The sequence below is a fragment of the Sceloporus undulatus genome, unplaced genomic scaffold (genome assembly GCF_019175285.1).
Source record: "Sceloporus undulatus isolate JIND9_A2432 ecotype Alabama unplaced genomic scaffold, SceUnd_v1.1 scaffold_18, whole genome shotgun sequence".
Lineage (NCBI taxonomy): Eukaryota > Metazoa > Chordata > Lepidosauria > Squamata > Phrynosomatidae > Sceloporus > Sceloporus undulatus.
In genome coordinates, this window is record NW_024802940.1 from 959,846 (window position 1) to 979,093 (window position 19,248).

Below are 19,248 nucleotides of genomic sequence, written 5' to 3' on the forward strand. Positions count from 1 at the left end.
CCAATGTGTTCTATACTGTTATGAACCCTTTATTGAAACATTTCATTGTGTTGTGTTTGCATCCTTATTGTACTCATCTTTATGAGATTAAGTCATTGTACATCTTTGTATTGGCATATGTTCTTATTTGGTTTTGATTCCCTTACTTTGTGGCAGCTGCATATACTAACTGTAATTTAGGTTCTTGTCTATTTTCTCTTTACACTTTTATCTGGAACAAAAGGAACAGTCACACTGTAAGTAATGGTAAACTGAATTTATTTCCTCTTGGAAAACCATTCCAGTAATCTCCAGGTTCAGACTGCAGAGTAAACATTAATAACAGTAACATACAGGTTAGTTCAACTGATTCAAAAATTTGGCCATGTGACATCATTAAGGAAAAGTCTTGAACACTCAAAAGCTTCAAATGGTATCCAGGAAAAAAATTATTTGACAATCTACATAACAACTATTGCATATATGGTAATGCTATCTGTCATATCGCAAGGCTTACAAATATATATATACAGGCCATATTCAGCTAGGGGATCCTGCTTGGAGAGAATCTCATATTTTGTGTTTTATTCATTTTTTGCAAGACTCTTCAGCAATAAAAATACTCTTGGAATATGTATACCAAAAGAGAGATTGTAGACATAATCTTGAATGAAAGGAATGCCAAATAGGGATGTAATGTATCACTGTAATTTCTTTTTTCCCCCTCCTTGAAAATAACATTTTCTTACGCGTTTATTTCCATTATACATTATCATTGTTCTTTTAATCGTGCTTGCTGCTTGAATAGGGCCCAAGTCCACTTGTCTTTATAAGACCATTTTAGTATCAGACAACATAATACATGTGCAACACTTTATATACAGGAAGTCTCTCCGGTGCTCAAAAGTTCAAACACATGAACATCCAACAGCTTTGATAATACAAGTTGTATGGTACAATACAATGTTTCTGAATAATATACATTAACAATGAAAGTCTCGTGCAAAGATTAAAACATGTTCCCTTTTTTTGTCCTGCAAAGAATCCATTTCTGAAAAGCTGGGCCTCGCACTAACTGCTATGTTGGGTCATTGTATGATTCTGTAAAGAAAAAAAAAGGAAAGAGAGAGATATGCATTATTGTACAGTTGATGACACAAAACACATTAGCAAGGCTACAAAAAGAGCATGTAACAGTAATAATAATATGTCACTATGTTAAGTGGCCTTGGAAAACTTTGATGTCAACAAAAAGAAAGATTTTGCTTCATATTATGCACTGGAATAATTTTTCTATTAGAATATATGCTGAATATACTGATTGGGGAGGGCATGAGTTCCTATTGTCCAGGCATTGAGATCAATGCTTTTTGTTTCCTGCTGTGGTGGTATAACTGTGTGCTTTGCCCCATTGCAATTCTAGTTACCGTACATGCAGTTATGCATAACCAGTAGTTGCCTGAGAATGAACACAGGGATGTAAGTCTAGATAACACTGGACAATGCCTAACTTTTTAAAAGGGTGAGTATTCAGATGCATGTGCCCTTTCAGCTCTAGTAAATGACACATGCTGGACTGAGCAACAAAAAATGAAAAGATGAAAATCTCAGTACCGCACTGAAGCCAATCAGTTTAAGGCTCAGTGCATTTTGACACAAAAGACTCTTCCTCAGGGGCAAGTGAACCAGTTTCAACAGAGGAACAGCTCAGTCATACACTCTATTAGATTCCTTTTTACTCAAAATGCATCAATTCATAAAACCGCTGTTATGTCTAAAGGACACGTGTCCTAGTGTTCAGGTCCACTGCCAAGCTTTTAATTATCCTGATGGACAACATGCACTACTTTCTCAAAGTCTGTAGCTGCTACACAGAGCTCTACACATTGACAGGACTCCTCTTGTCGACTATAGCAGATGGACCACTGTGCACACATGAGGCTCTTTTTTCTACCAGAGCCAACAATAGGAGAGCAAAGGGAGCTGCAATGCTGGATCGTAGCCTATGTGTTTTAATGAGACCCCCTACCTACTTTTTAAAAACTCTGAGTCACATGTGGCCAGTTTAGTGCTTACAACAGCCACACAGCAGTATATGACACGCTTGAAAGTAGCTTTTCATGTATGCTCAGGACTCAATTCAAGACTCAAACCACAATGATTTTTTTAATTAAAAAAACCCCATGTAGGCACTAAAATGGAAGTTACAAAATAAATGGAATTACTCTCTGCTCAGTCCTGCTTTGGTGTCCCATAGCCGATATGGTTTGTTGCACAATAAGATCCTCAAGAGAGAACAGATACATAAATTCAAAGAAAAATGATTGAGAAAATGATTGAAGCAGTTAAGACACAAACATGAGGTTGGATCCAGAGAAGCACAAATTTGGCTCCCACAACAGGATCTCCTTGACCTTCTGTCCAAATACTATTTCTGATATTTAAGGGAATCCTATGGAATGGTGTATAATACTAATGAGAGGGGTATTGACTTTATAGAGATGTAGGGATTGGTAACAATGGAAAGGGCTGCCTGGCAAGCATTAGGCCCTTCCCATTTATGCAAGACACCTCTGGAGGTAAGCCATATAGTCAATTAACAGAACACTGGCTCATAGACATCATCATCCAGATTCCTTAGTTTTAAACTTATTTGGACAACATGCTCATGTGAAAGGGGCAACTAGTCTCACACAAGGGCTTGCAGGATCTGGGCGAAGCAGTGGAAGAGAGAGATTCTTGGAGATGTCTAATCCACAGGATCACCATGATTTAGAAGCAACTCGACAGCAGCTAACAACAACACATACGTTGTGTATGTTTTCGCACATTCATGTCATCACTTCTTTTCACATTCCTGTGCAAATTCACATCTATTTGCATCTATTCACCCTCCCTATGTCAAAAATACATAGTCATCCAAATGTACGTGAAGCAGAAGGATGGCCCCACATGCGATAATGCACATTTCTGCAGATTTTCACATATACTCCAGTAAAAACCACAAAGCAAGGCCCCTTTCCCTTAAGGAATTTTGGAGGAAGACCTGCCAAAAGTCAGAACACCTGCAAATCACATTCTATTTGACTGGAATGAGGGGTATTTTATTCATGTAGTCTAGCCCTTGGTCTGGATCTCAATGGAAGTTACTTTGCTGCTGCTAATGGATTTGAATTTTTTTCCTGGCATTTTTTATCTTTGTCCCCAGTCCCCACATATCCACGTAGCGGAGTGGTCTCTGCCTAAATTGAAATCCCTCTGGAGTATCTTAACTGACAATGGACGTAACATCTTAGACAAAATATAGGCCTGAGACTCGAACACCGTCACAATAAAGGTATCACAATTTTTGTGAATTTTGGATTTTATTGTGTTTTGCTGTATGACCAACCAGGGCTACTTCTGAATATGTTACTTTTTTAGAACATAGTTATGCTAGAGAGAAATACCTGGCTATGGCAAAAGACTGCTTGAACACACAATTTTTATAACATTCATGACAAAGAAAGGTGAAAGTTAGGATGGGAAAAAACAAGGGAGGGGGGAACTCTAATCCCACCGAGAGCTACATTATAAAAGTGTTGTCTACTGGAGACCCCATGTATGACTGAAAATTGCAACCATTAATCCCAGTTATGAACAGTTGGAGAGTTTGTTTTAAGGGTGGGTTTTTTATGAAGAAGGTTGTGTTTAAAAATTTGGGATAAAAATTTTCTCTATTATCCACACAGCAGATGTCAACTCTGCTATTCTTCTCTTTCCATGTGCTGAGGACTCCCACTTCCATGACAATGGGAATTGACACAAGTGAGGAAATCAGAAGACGGAGCTCCTGTTGACATGAACATGGGAGTTCTTGTTGCACAGAGAGAACCAATATTAGAGTTAAGAGTTCCTGTATAACACCGAGAATGGAATTTGCCCTTCACAGGACATACAGTATATTTAAGGCAGATGTTTTTAACATTGTTTTCTCTGGAAAATATACATTACTAAATAACTTCCTAGAGTACATTCTCCCCTCCTCCCTCTCTGTCTTCATAAAATTCAGAAATTCTGAAGTCACAAAACTAGTCTAAGAATTGCTCATTCTTAGACTAGTTTAGTACTGATTATATCGCCACTGTTTATCAACTACAATTCTTGTGATCCTGGAAGCTTACTACTATTTGCTGTGCCTATTGCCATTTTAAAGAGAATAAAATGAAAAGAGTAAAATATAATTTTTTGGTGAAATTGATATTTGTTTCACCATTATTACAGTACAAATACACAGAGTGACAGTCTGTGACAGAGAGACACATGAATTTCATCATTACAGGTTATTTGCTGAAAGGATTTTTTTTAAAAAAGGTACTACTTAACAGCAATAAATAAATAAATAGTACTACTTTATATTTCAGGGGACTATGCAACATGAGCAAATGTCGCACGCCAAAGACCCTAGACTATTAACTAGTTAACTGTCCACTGAAATCAATGGGACTTGATATTTCTGTAATCTTACATTCATCCGATATTGTTGTTTCTTTAAAAATTTACAATCTCAGCCACAGCTCATTGCTTTATATGTTGGCCTGTGCCCATTTCCATGAAGAAAAAAGCTTTCATGGAAATTGCTGCATGTTCTTATCACTACTACAGTGTTAAAATTATCTACAGCTTTTATTGCAATAGGAGCTTTAAAAAAAATTCCTTGAGAAAAAGCAGGGGCGGTTTTTCCCCCAGCAGCTGTTTGAAGCCTCTCTCCCTTTCTCTCTCTTAACCCGAACTAAATTCTTAAAGAAAACAATCTTTAAGGGAAAATGCAAAAGGGGGGGGGGGAGCACCAAAAAAAAAAAAGAAAAGAGAAAGAAGCTCCCACTAATTCACTACTCCATTAGAATCCCTAATGTGAAGTGCAGTTGCTTTCAATTTAAATGAGACATTTTGAAGCTCAATGAAATGAATGCAATTGTTGCTCAAAAGCTGATTATAAATAAAGAAATATAAAGATTGAATGGGGATGTTATTGTTCAACAGATGGTGACAATATCGCAGCAGTATGTTTTTTTCTACCTCCTTAATTCAAGAAAACGAATCACAATAATCAATCATCACCCATTAACTAATTATGGTATACTAGCATTTTAGAATTTATGGGGAATCTACGTTTAAAAACTCAGTTTCCTCTTCCATAAACTGACTCCGTTCCAACATAGTTTCAGGTTGTAAAACAGATTTCTACATCACTAACCTTTAAGCACTATTTTTTTTGAAAACAAAAAACACACAAAAAACAAAAGCAATTGGTTTCCAACAGGCTGGATAATAAGTCTTTTGACCTGCATTCTTCTCTGACCCATTAAGGTCACCTCTGTGCTCAGGCATATAGCTGACTTAGGAAATGCCTGCAAGTCCTGCATTTCATCTCCTGCCCACTCAAAATAAAGCTTTCTTTAAATGTGTCTGCACGGGTCCCAAAAGACCGAGAAGGCATCCCTGTAGTGGGCAATGGAGGGACAGAAGCTTCTGCCTTTATTAATGAATGCAGACCATTATGAGTCTGGCTGGCTCCTGCGCTGTTCCCAGAAGCATATACTGTACGTGACTTAAAATGCTAGAATATTGACACAAAGCGAGCCAGGCAACCCTAAGGAAAATTACTCCTTGGATATAATGTAGGCTCGTAACAGCTATTAGAGTACAAAATAAAACCCTCCGGGATCAAACTGACATATACAGCTTTCTACCTACTCCTCAAACATTAGAAGAATTTCTTTGTGAAGGCATTCTCAAGGACAGCATTAAACTGACTTTTGTAGCAATCTGCAACAGCTTTTTGGCTTACAGCTTTTAGTACTAAATCTCTAGTTTGAATCAATATAAGTACTATATCCTCCACATTAATCAATACATTTGGTTCAATACACATTCTATTAAATTATACTTTCTAATCAAGATTTTCTGCTTCTATCCCCTCATTCCTCCCACCCTCCAAACTTCTCACTTTCAATTTGTCCTCAGAGAACAGCAGGATGTTGGATTTTCTTGGCAGAGATATGGGGCAAATGTAAAAGGGGGCAAACCCAGCAAAAATCTGTAACTGGAATTGGAAGATGTAATTCCACTGTCAACAGAATCTCTAGAACCTCTAGTTACTTGCCTTGCCTATCAAGATAGGAAATCTACGGCAAAACTAAGTACCAAAGAAATAATGTGCAAGAATGTGAAAAGGAAACTTGCTGCAAAATAAATGCATAGAGCCAAAAGGAAATAGTTTTTTATTTTATTTGTTAAAGAAAGAAAAGTAGCAATATTCATAGTGAAGCCTAACACATTCACGGAAGAAAATGTCGCAAGGTAATGCTAGTAAAGTGCTTTAGTTATCCATGCCCTGCTAGAGTCTTAACTGGATTATTGTGCATTATATTGGGGGGGGGGTGCCTTTAAGAATGGTATTGAAACTTTAGTTAGTTGAAAACATGGTTAATAAAAAAATAAATAAAATTTTAATTTATATCCCGCTTTTTGTTTCCACAATCAAAGTGGCGTACAACCTTTAAAAAATACAATATATACAATCCGCCCTTTAAAAAAGGATTAAACAATTCCATCCATTAAAATTACAGATGATAAAAATCTAAAAACAATACTACAATAATAAAATAATGGTGGGCAGAGTCTTTGCTTGTATATGACTGTGGGGGGAGCGTTACATGGCCGGGATCTATTCTGGGAAGGCCTGCCGGAAGAGATTTGTCCTGACAGCTTTCTTGGAGCTCTCAAGGTTGGCAATTTGATGGATCTCGTCTGGCAGGCCATTCCATAAAGTGGGGGCGATCGTGGAAAAAGTCCTCTGGGAGGTCACCGTCAATCTGGTCTTTGTGGACTGCAACAAATTCTTCCCAGATGATCTGAGGGAGCAGGGTGAATTATACGGAAGGAGGCGATCCCTTAAGTAGGTTGGGCCCAAGCCATGGAGGGCTTTAAAGGTAATGACCAACACCTTGTACTGTGCCTGGAACTGAATAGGCAGCCAGTGGAGTGATTTCAATATACTGTAGGTGTAATATGGTCACTCCTAGTTGTCCCTGTAATCAATCTGGCTGCCATATTCTGCACCAGTTGAAGTTTCCAGACTAGGCACAAGGGTAGCCCCATGTAGAGCGCAGTGGAAAAATCAAGTCTTGAGGTTACCAGTGAATGTACTACCCTTTCAAGGTCACCCCATTCCAGGAAAGGGCGCAGCTGACGTATCAGCCAGAGCTAATAACAGGCACTCTTGACCGTTGCATTCACCTGACTTCTCATCTGAAGTGACGAGTCAAGAAGCACCCCTAAGCTGCGAACACGGTCCTTTGCGGGGAGCGTGAACCCCTCTAGGACTGGAGGTTGCGGCCCGATACCTGGTTTGGGGGCCCCTACCATAAGTACTTCCATTTTGTCTGGATTCAGCTTGACCTTGTTTTCCCTCATCCAGTCCATTACTGCTGCAAGACATTGACTGAGGGGGGAAATACCATCTATTGTCATTGCTGATGACTGAGACATGGAGAAGTATATTTGGGTGTCATCAGCATACTGATAACACCCCACTCCATGTCTACTGATGATTTCTCCCAGCGGCTTCATATAGATGTTGAATAACATCGGGGACAGGATGGCGCCCTGAGGGACGCCACAATTAAGCTCTGTTTTTGAAGAGCAACTGTCCCTGAATGTCACCCTCTATTGCAAAGCAGTGCCTCCAATTCCTAGCTCTCTCAGGTGTTCCAAGAGGATGTTGTGGTCTATTGTATCAAATGCTAACTGGAACTGAACAGTATGAACTGATTCTTAATTCTAGGTTTTATTCTTGCGTTGCCTTGCTTTGATCACTAATTGTTTTTAAAAATAAATGTTTACATTTTTATTTTTCTTTATTATACAGATTGTGCAACACCTCTTTGAGAAAGAGACAAGCAAATGTTAAAAACAAAAGATTATCTTTTATCTTCCAATCTGCTTTGAGGCCTAATTTAAAGTGCTCTAAGGGCCATTATGGCTTGGGATTGGTTAAGTAAAGGACCACCTCTTCCCACCTTCCGAGATCCTGAGATGGTCATCTGAGGCAGCCTTTAGGTATCCACTGCTGAGTGAACTATGCTTTGTGGTCACAAATGAAATGATCTTTTTGGTGGCAGTGCCTTACCTGTAAAAGGCTCTCCATTTTTGGGGTGGTGGTGGTGATGGTGGTGGTGGTGGCCTTTAAAAAAATCTATTAATACTTGCTGTAGCTCTTAAATCTAGTTTTTTTAAACAATAATATTTTATTCACTTTGATTTTGAGATTATTCTAGTGCTCCATTCCATTTTATTTGGATAGGTTTTTATGTATTTTACTGTACTTTTAAACCTCTTTATGGATAGCCATTATTTTTCATAACATGAAACTATTCTATTTAAGTGCTAAACAGATAATAAGAAAAACATTTTAAAAGCATCCAAACAATGCTTTGCAAGTGAAGAAGACCAAAATATAGGATTTTTTTCTTATAAAAAACTAAAAAAATCCAAAGAGTAAGACTGCTGCATTTGTACGACGTTATGTCATAGTATAAGTGCCTGGCACTCAACATTATTGAAACTAACCAGAATTGGTGCTTCCAACTTGCGAGATATGTTGAAACTCCTCTGAGCTCCTCTGAAGAAAGGTGAACAATAAAGAGAAATATGCAGAGGATCTTGGTCCAGTGAGAAATTTACTACAGTTACTAGACTGTCAGATACCTGAATTAAACATGTTACTCTAATAGGAACTAAGAAACAAAAAGATCCAGTACAGCCTCAGTTTAGATGAGACAAATGTTTCAAACATGAAATTGAACCTTATAGGCCTTATGCCCTATTTCTAATCTTTTAGAAAAATTAGACAGAAAAACTTGCCCTGTTTACCTGAGAGCAATTGTCCGTGACTTTAATGAGACTTGCTCCTGTGTAGACATGTTAACAATTATGCATACATATCTTTTGTTTTGAGTAGTGCAGTTTGAAAGTATGAAGTATGAAATTCAATGGACATTGCATTAAATGTCCATGATAGGGGAGATAAATGTGGTCAGTCATCTCAACCTAGAGTCCGTCAGAGACATCTAAAGCACCATATCAACTGTCAGAAAAATCAATGCCAACTTTAAAAAAAATAAAAATGTAAATCTACCTATGCATAGTCTGGCCCTGGATCTATTTTTGTTACCTTTCTGATTTTGCATATGGGAGGAACTTCTCCCAGTGAGCGTTAGTTTTCTGTTGTGATGTTACAAACTACCAGTCTTCCTAATTTACCAGCAATAGAGAAAAGAGGGGATAAAGTGGATAAGAACAGCATTGAACAGCAAAGAATATTTCATGCAAGGATACTGCTCCAGCTGCTAAATGGAAACCTGTCCTACAAAACCATTTCTATATTTTCAGATCTGATCTATATGGGAAGCAGAATGACCAGACCTTAGAAAAGTTGCTTTTTAGACAATGATTCCCAGAATCCCCAGGATGCTGGCTGGGAGATTCTGAGAGTCACATAGCCCAAAAACATATTTCCAAGCTCTGAGAATAAGGTAGTAGAATGGACTTCAGATTGAAGTTCTAATATACCATTTATTAAATAATCTTCTGCATTACTCCCCCCAACAGAAAAATTAGCATAGCCGAAAAAAGGTTTTTTCTTCCACCTTCTATTTTTTTAGAAATTTAAAACCAAACAAGGATGAGTATCTAAAAACTGTTTCCTCACTGTCCTAGTTTTGAAGTGGTAGAACCTCAGATCCGTTCTATGTACAGTATTTATGTTTTTGGACTATGTGACTCTCAGTTACATTCAACAGAGACCACATTGTGCCTGAATTTGGGGAATGGGACAAACAGTTGTTGCTGGTAACTATGGTTGCAGTTCTGTACAACTGTGTTCTAAAGTAGAAAGCTTTCCATATATCTGAACCCCGATCCTTTAAAATAATCCCCTAAGATTACAACCCTTAGTCCAGGTGAATTTATACACAGTTGGCCCTCTAAATCAATGGATTTTTGTATCTGCAGATTCAGCCATCAATGTTTTGAAAATACTGCCCCTCCTCGCCCTTAAAATCCAAAAAGCAAACCTTGATTTTCCCATTTGATATAAGGGATGCCATTTTACTACCCCAGTCTGTTTAATAGGACTTGAGCAGCCATGGATTTTGGTATCCCCAGTGTGTGTGTGTGTGTGTGGGGGGGGGATGTCCTGGAACCAATCCCCAGTTGGATGGCCTACAGTACTCAGAATTGTAACAGAACTTCTAAATTTCCACAGAATAACACAGCGATTTTTCAGTTACTTGTTTGTCCATTCCTACAATTTTTTTTTAGGTATGGATCTGTCCATACAGATTCCTGCGGTGTGTATTTTAAATATGGATTTGACCCTACAGATTTTATTTACTCACTTATCTGAAACACTTATATCCTGCCTTTCTACTAAACAGTGCCTGAAGTAGGAGACAGCATATATAAAATGAAGGAATATTCTAAAATGAAGAAATTACTAAAACATCATGCAATAACAATATTTACCCTCCATACATAGAATGGTTAAAGATGTTCAGTGGGATTTATTCACAGGTAAGCAATCAGCCTAAGACAGTAGCAAACAGATTTTAAACAAATTAGCAGTGAGGGACAGATCTATGATGGCTGCACACAAACAAGTCATCACTCAATATTTGCTACACATAATATGAAAAATGTCTTATATAAATTGATTGGTTGTTTGAATTAGCCCCCAGTTACAATACAGTTGAACATTGTTCAATTGACAGGATACAGCAACAACAAGGGCAAAAATATACATCAAACTTGCTGGGTTTTGACAGAGCTTGGAAAAGTTACTATTGTTCCCAAAGTTCCCTAGCCAACAGGGGCAGTGGTCATGCTAGCTGAAGAATACTGAGTGTTATAGCCCACCCCAAAATAATGTTTACAATTTTTCTTTGACCTTATGACAGGACTACATAGAGGATCCATTTATTCCATAAAGTACATTTAAATACAAATATATAACAACCACACTGCATAGCCTACTGGTTTTCCATGAGACTGCAGTGATTTCATTGACATCAACTCAACACTTTTTTAGGGAGGGAAATATATGTGCGTGTTACTGAAACAGTTTTAGCTGTGTGGAGAATCCATACAGTTGTGTTTTAGAGAGTTTGCCATGCTTCCAAAAGGAAATGTTCACTGGGTCATGATTACAAGAAATAGCTTGCCTCCAAATCAGGATCAGAAACCACATTTCAAACTGTTGCTTTCAGATCTAACTAGAAAGGAAACTAAGGCCCGGTACAGATGGGCTGCGTGGCATGTTTTGATGATGCCCTAGGGTTGCCTCAGGGCATTGCTTACATAGGCCCCGCAACCCTAGCATGTATTCCGTACATCAAAATGGCAGCGCCCTGTACAGATGGGCACAGCCATTTTGATGTGACGGAACATCGCGGCGCGATACTGACATCACGAATGCGCCATTGGTGCACTGCAGCATCAGTATTGTGCTGCAAAAAGAACCTGCTTTTTGCGGGTACTTTTTGCTCCATGAGGAAGCTGCACAGTTTGTCCGCTGCAGCGTCCTCGTGGAACAAAACAAGGCGCTGGCAGACCGCCCTTTTTGGGTGGTCTGTACGGGCCTAAGATGTGGTAATTGCAGTTTACCTAGTTTGGCTGTAATGTGTGAACTTGGGCATGGTACAGACCATAGAAAAGGGGAGGTCCGCAGCCGCCCCTTTCCGTGCCGGATTGGGGGCACGGCAGCCTCACCGGCAGCCCAGAAGCCCCAACACGGTGCTTTCCCAAGCCACGGAGAAGCGGCAAAATTCTGTGGTTTGGAAAGAGGTGTCCATGGGGCTTTATGCCCCCAGTCACCCTGACAGGCGCAGTGAAGAGGAGAAATCTCCTTTGCATCACTGGCGCGGCCATGTATAAGCTGCACCAACGATGCGCACATGCAAAAGGAGCTCCGTTTCGGACCTCCTTCCCACAACGCTGAAAGGGCGCCCCAAGCACCCTGCAGTGTTGCAGTGGCATCACGCATGATGTGTGGATGCGGCACCCGTGTGATGCCATCATTGCGCATGGTGTATGGACGGTGGTGCCGTCCATATGAACTAGGGATGGGGAGCATGTAGTTGCTGCGCACTCCCCAGCCCTAGGTTTGGTCCAGTCAGGGCGCTTCCGCGCCACCTGTATTGAACCTTGGATATGAAAATTTATCTTAACTGGATTTGTATATGAAACCTTTCCCCGAGCCTCTTATAGACTGCAGGCCTGCTAAGGTCAAGAGGTTGAAAAACTGGCAAACACATGTGTCTGCCTCCCCAAGATCTTCCTCTATTAGGACAAAGAGGCTGACAAAGAAAACGAAGATGATTCCATGTTTTTCCAGTACAGCAGAGTAGCATGGGACAGAAGGCTTTGATAGGCGAGACCATCTAATCAAATATTCAAGGATTAAGTCACTCTGTTATGGGCAGATGTGTTCATGTGCCAGTTGTTGCTATGTTTTAATTTTTTTCTAGTAATGTTTAATTTATTACACTGGTGCTTTTTAAAGCAGAACATCTGTAAACAAGTTTAAATATGACCTCTCTTGTTTTACACCCATGCGCTCTGCTCTTTCTCCGTGCTTTAATTGTAGATACCTTCAGCACAACTAAATCAGGAAAAGAGTGACAGACCAAGACACTTGACAGGTTGTAAAGTGTTTAATTTGTACATGAACGAGCACTCTCTGCTTACTTACTTTTGAACACAGACCTGACTGCTGAAGTACAACTCATGCTCTCTATACACTTTTTAATAGGTCAAAGCCAATTAAACAAACTACTGCTAAATATTTAACATCTTTGTTTAGTAATTAGTGGCAAATAATGGGATCTTAAATTGATAATTACACAGATGCCTTTAAAACTAAGCCAGCTATAATGTAATTCACATTCATTGAACAAGCTTTGTGTTCCTATATGTGGCATTAAAAGGTAAGTTCTAAGAATTTTTCCCAAACTTGTAAAGCAGTTAAATACACTGATTTCAATACCTGACTGGTATCCTTCAAATTTTAAGCTTTCAAAAGATTACTCAATTGAAATCAAAACCCAACACAATAAACAAAATGCTAAACACACTCTTTGCAAGCAGTACTGTTCCTGGAGCTCCTTGGTATTGTTTCCTACTAACCCTTCAATTTTGATGCACCCTCGGCTACCATCATCTTTCCAGATATGTCCTTCTCAGACTTCTCATTACCTGTATTCCATAAATTTCAGTGAGAATTAACAGCACAGCTCAAGGTCTACACATACTGTATATGTCAGCATGCCTTGCAAGAAGCCCCATGTTATATCCTGCCTCCTGCCATCCAATGCTACAGGAATTCCTTTCTTATAGCCTAGTTGTTCCTTTCTTCTTATCCGTCCCTCTATACTTCTGATATCTCAGACATCTCTGAGCATCATACAGAAGTAATGCTGGGCAGAGTAAGAACAGAACTCCCTTGTTATGCTCGACAGACATAATACTTTCACAGGTGTCTTCTGTCATCACAAATATGATCTCTGGATTGGAAAGTTGGAAACAGCAGTATGGGCTGCAGAAACAGATATAATCTGGCATGTGATATTCCAAAATGATGCATCTCTGACTTTTGGAGAACATCCTGCTAGTTAAAAATGTCTTTTTGTGTGTGATCAGCTCAGTGTCCACCTATTCCCCCTTACTTAGGCTCTGAACAACAGTTCATCAGTTAATGAATTCAGATTGAGTGAAGTTGGTCAAGGCATTCAGAAGGCACTTGTTAAGAGAGATTAACTTGTTTGCACTTCCAAAACACAAACACAGAAGAGCTAGCATGTGTTTCTGTGACATGTTATAAAAGACAATAACATTTTATGTCCTTATTGTGGGTCTTGGTTGTAAACTTGTAGTGCCTTCATTCTCTGTTGCCTTGCCCCTGGTGTAATCACTTACACTTGTGCAAAATGAGTGGAAAATGCTACCAAAGCAGAGTACTGGAGTTTTATAGCTACTCTGCTCAACTGTGACTGACTGCTACAGGGACAAAGGCAATAGAAAATTGTGCACAATTTTTTTCTGATTTTTGTGGAAATAGCTATTACCATATCCCCTCCACAGTTATCAGTCAGCATCTTTCCTGCTCTTGAGACTTGTTCCAGTCTCCTAAAAATAATTGATATCTCTATGCCTATGTTTAGCATGTCCAGGACACTCATTGTCATAACATCAGAACAATTCACAATGTATAATGTCTTCATCCTTACAATGTTCTCAACCATTACAATGTTACTATTTTACAGGATGAAATGGTGCAGAAAGAAAATTTCCCACATAAACTACTCCCTGACATAGAGTGAACTGGTAGTGCAAGGGTTAATCACTGATGGACAAAAGAGACGATGGCTTCTCACAACACTAAAAGATAGTAGTGCTTGTCATGGGCTAATTACAAAGTTCACACCATAGGTTTGTTAAATATTGTAATTTTCTCCACCATCTATTAATAGTCTTAGGATGGTAAGTGGAAGATTTTACAAGAAGCTTTAAGAAGTGAGATATACACTTGCAATTATGTTGAAATAATGTAATATAGTTATTATTATTATTATTATTAACCTTTATTTATAAAGCGCTGTAAATTTACACAGCGCTGTACATACAATCTTTTTAATTGGACGGTTCCCTGCCCTAAGGCTTACAATCTAAAAAGACACGACACAAAAAGAGAAGGGGAAGGGGATGAGGGCCAACAGTTCTTCTATACCTCCGAGGCCTGGATCAGTTATGAAGTGGAATACAAAACAACTGTACTAATAGCAGGAAAAAAATCCAATTCCATAATATATTGAACAGTTACAGTCATGAGACATTAGATCACGTGCTGATAACAGACCAATTAAGAGAAATTTGTTCAAGGATGCAAAAAACCATTGCACCTCTCAGACCAGATTCAGTTTCAGGTAGCTGTTATTTTATTTTGTTTCTCTCATTATAGATGGTTCTTTGTGATGCTCTTGGCATCAGTCAACATAGGAGTAGTGATTTTTCCACAATGTTTTTTTTTTTTTTTTTTTTTTTTTTTTGCAGCGTGGTCCATTATATAGCTATTAACCACCATGACATGCTTACATACAAATAAAGTTAACTAAACCTGTTTATCCTTTTCTTAACCATCCTTTATACCTCCACAATAACATATTTTGAGAATTTTGGAAGGCTTCCATTATGTTTTTTTGTTATTATGGGTGAAGACATTCAAATTGTTTTGTGATTAATTGAAAGTTTATAAATAAGGCCTCTGTCAAAATAGATACTGAATAAACAGACAATTAAACATTAATTTAAGTAAGTATTCTTGTCACAGCAATAACAATGAACTCATGGAAGAGATGTACTTTGATAGTTTTCAGTTAACAAACCTTTGATGCCTCCCTCCATTTTTGCAATTAACCCAATGCCTTTGCATAATAAGTAGAAATGATTTCCCTGTACCCGGGGTGGGTAATACTATAGGTCTGGGCAATACTATTCTGCCTCTGAGACCTTTCAGCTACCAAAAATAGATTAAATAACAATGGCAACCCAAAACAAAATAGAAGTACCTTTCTGGTTTTGAAGTATTGCTATTGAGAATGACCAGTGCAAGGTTTCTTTGCAAAAGAAACATTCAAAAGATGTGTTGCCACTCTTGAAGTTTCTTAGAAAAGGCCATTTATCCTTGTACATTTGGCAGAAGGAGTATGGATGAATGGATTTGGAGCTCTGGAAAAATCAAGAACTACAAAAGCAGCCCTGGAGGCAACAAGCAGCCCAGGGCCTCACTTTGCTTGCCCCTGCCCTACAATTTCAAGCATCTTTTTGCACTACAGTGGACCCTTGTTATATGCTGGGTTTTGGTTCCAAGATCCCCCGTGGATAACAAAATCTGTGGATGCTCAAGTCCCATTAAATATGTCATAGCAAAATGGCGTTCCTTATAAAAAATGGAAAATCAAGATTTGATAATTGAAATTTAAACTATTTTTGAACATTTTCAAACTGTGGATGCTTAAATCCATGTACAAAAAATCTGTGCCTAAGAAGGGCCGACTGTATTTTCACTCCTGTTCTTCATCTTGTTCATAAACCACAGAACATGAAATTTTCATTTAAGATTATTAGTCATATTCCACTGCTGATTTCCCTTTATTCTTTTGAGCAATGCAAACTTTTCTGCCACTGCTCATCTTGGGTCTATTCTCTATCTCCATCTTTGTATCTCTGCTCTTCTACAACACATGACTCTTTTACTTGCTGTTTCAATCTATTTCCTTTACTTGTTTACATACTGAAATGCTGGGGCTCCAGTAGTGGCTTGTTTCATACTTCAATAAATGTTTCTATTGCTAGCACAATCAGCTTGCAATTACTTTAATAAGGCTATTCTAGAATTGAAATGAAAAGAACTTCATTTAGGGAGGAAACATAACTGTTCCATACTTGTAGGATGCCATGTCATTGAAAACTACTGTCTCAATCCAATTCTTAATCCCAAATAAGTAGATCCAATGAATCAATACAGTTTACACAAGTGTTGATCTACCAAGTTCCCACTGATTTTGTTTGGTTTGAGAGTAACAACTGGATTTAGACCATTAACTTCACTCACCACCACATACTTCAGAAAAAATTTCCACATTGAAAATGTATGGCCCATATTTGTACATAACAGGCTAACTAAGCTCATACTATTTCATTTTGTGAGTATGTGTGTGGAGTGGGGGAGAGAAATAACTTCTGCAACTACAGTGGTACCTCGGGTTACGAAATTAATTCGTTCCGCCGCCGCTTTCGTAACCCGAAAAGCCTTCGCAAGCCGAAAACCCATAGGCGCTAATGGGGAAAAGCCGCGATTTCGTGTGAAATAGCGCCGAAAAGCACCAAAATTTTCTTCGTAACCCGAAATAACCTTCGTAACCCGGAACAGTTATTTCCTATGGGATTTTTTCGTATCCCGGAAATTTCGTAACGTGGGTATTTCGTATCCCGGGGTACCACTGTACTTAAAGCTATTACTTATACTGAAATACAGCCTTGATGCTAGAATAAAAGTAGAAACTTGTCTATTAGAGGTTGATTATATTTGAATCAGAAAAGGATGGGTATAAGCTAAACCAATACCTGGATAAAGGCCAACAACAACAACAACAACAACAACAAATTTTATTTATATCCCACCTCTCTACAAAAAGCAATCGGGGCGACTTACAAAGTTAAAAACTGAAACTGAATCATAAGGGGGCAGATATTCTGCAGGTGAGGGTGAAGTGACTCTGGAATTGGGATGTTATCTGTTCTTAGTCTACATCCCCCTAAAGGAACAGTTTATATAGTTTCGAGGTTGTGGTGCATCCCAAATAACAGATAGCCTCTGTACCAGTTTTGTTTTTCCCAGATTGCGACAGAAAATCTCATGTTTGGGTTACTGTAATGTATGCTTTGTCAGGCTACCCTTGAGATTGGGTCAGAAGTGGATGTTATAGCAGAATGCAGCAGTCAGGGTTTGGCATAAGACATTTGGCAGTATGCGTGTCTCACCCGTCCTGGCTGTCCTGGCTGCCCAAACAACTTGGAACCAGGCTACAGAAAATATTGATGTCCACAGGATGGATCTGCTAGATAATCAGAGCTTTATTTGAGGCTATGTTGGTGGTGCCATGAATTGCAGACTGTCATCTAATGGTGACACAAAAATGATCCTTCAACATGGTGCCGCTGTTTTTTGGAATGGATTCCTGCTGTTATAAGGAACAATCATATGCTTCTGTCATCTATTACCCTGGATCCCACCTCCCGAGAAAAGGCTTTCTCCATTCATTAAATTCTAAACTTGGGTAGTAATTATGGCCCAGTACAGACTGGCACAAAGCGCCGGCCTGGGGCCGATTTTAGGGCTTGGGAGAGCGGACGTCTGCACGTTCCCGAGCCCTACTGTGTTGTCCAATGCACCTGTCCTTTCTCCCCGTACATGTGGCACAGCATCCAAACAGCGCAGCGCCATATGGATGTCATCATTGCGTGCTAGGGTGCCAATGACACCCGGTGCACACCCTAAAAAGAACCTGCCAGGAGTGGTTGGTTGCTGTGGCTTCCGTGGGGGGCAGAAAGCGGTGGTATCTTGGCACTCCTTTCCCCCTGTCTGTATCCCCCCCTATATTTCCAGATGTTTAATTTGTGTCATGATGTTTACTTTGCTTTTATTTGTAATGAACCTAAGATCACAGATATTCATCATCTTCTTCATCACTAGCAACAGGACCTTAAACCATACTTATGGCAATTGAGAAAGTAAGCTCTCAATAAGTAGGCAGAGTAATGCTGCTAAACATAAAGGAGCAGGCAGTGGGGAGAAAAAGGCAGCCTCCTTTCTAATCAGTCCTCAAAGGAATTTGTCATAGCGAAGTGGCACTTATTCTAATTTAAAGCTCTTATGGTTACTTTTACCTCTGCAAAATGTATAAACTAATAACTTTGCTAAACTGACATGACACTCAAAATATATAAGCAACAAAAGCTGAACTGAAAAGCTTTGTGCTTATAAGGGAGGGAGGGTGCTGTTTACTCCAAACTGTGCTGTTTCCAACAAAGAAAGGAAACACTGGGGGGGGGGGGGAGATGAAAATTGTCCCCACAGTTCAATAACATCTCTGCACTGGTTCGTCAACATCAGCAAGATCTGTAGTGTTATATCATCATGTACCAGGTCCCACTGTCACAGCAATTTCTGTTTAGCTTCAATTTTCAAGTTACACTTGCCATATAGTAATGTATCTTTCCCTGATCTACATATATTCTTTCTTTGCATTCTCACTCTTTCATCAAACAAACAGTATTCCATATATAATATTTCACTCTTCTTATATTGCATAACTTTAACTGTCTGACCCTTCCCTTAACACAGTCACTTATTGTGTCATTCAACTGTTATGGTGACATTTGCTGGTAACCTCTTGGTACCACAATTAAATCCCTGCATACAGGCATACATAATATACAATGCTCCATTTTTGTTAGTTTGTCTTTATTTGCTGTTTACTCCTGCACCACTTTACCAGTTTAGGTGGGAGACATGCTACTAGAAAGCTGAGGTGTTCTCATTTTACAGTTCCTGGGCTGTGATTTCACTTCAGCTACCATGGTTCCATCCTCTGGAATTGGGCTTCATAG

At 39.0% G+C, this 19,248-nt stretch overlaps 1 protein-coding gene across 1 annotated transcript in view; it reads right to left on the minus strand.

Annotated features, from left to right (window-relative positions):
* Positions 1-241: 241 nt before the first annotated feature.
* Positions 242-19,248, minus strand: part of LOC121917442 (zinc finger protein 521-like) — a 371,849-nt gene continuing 352,842 nt past the window's right edge. Inside the window, 1 exon segment of the mRNA XM_042443417.1 lies at positions 242-1,080. Within this exon segment, the coding sequence (XP_042299351.1) occupies positions 1,051-1,080 (30 nt within the window). The 3' untranslated portion in view covers positions 242-1,050.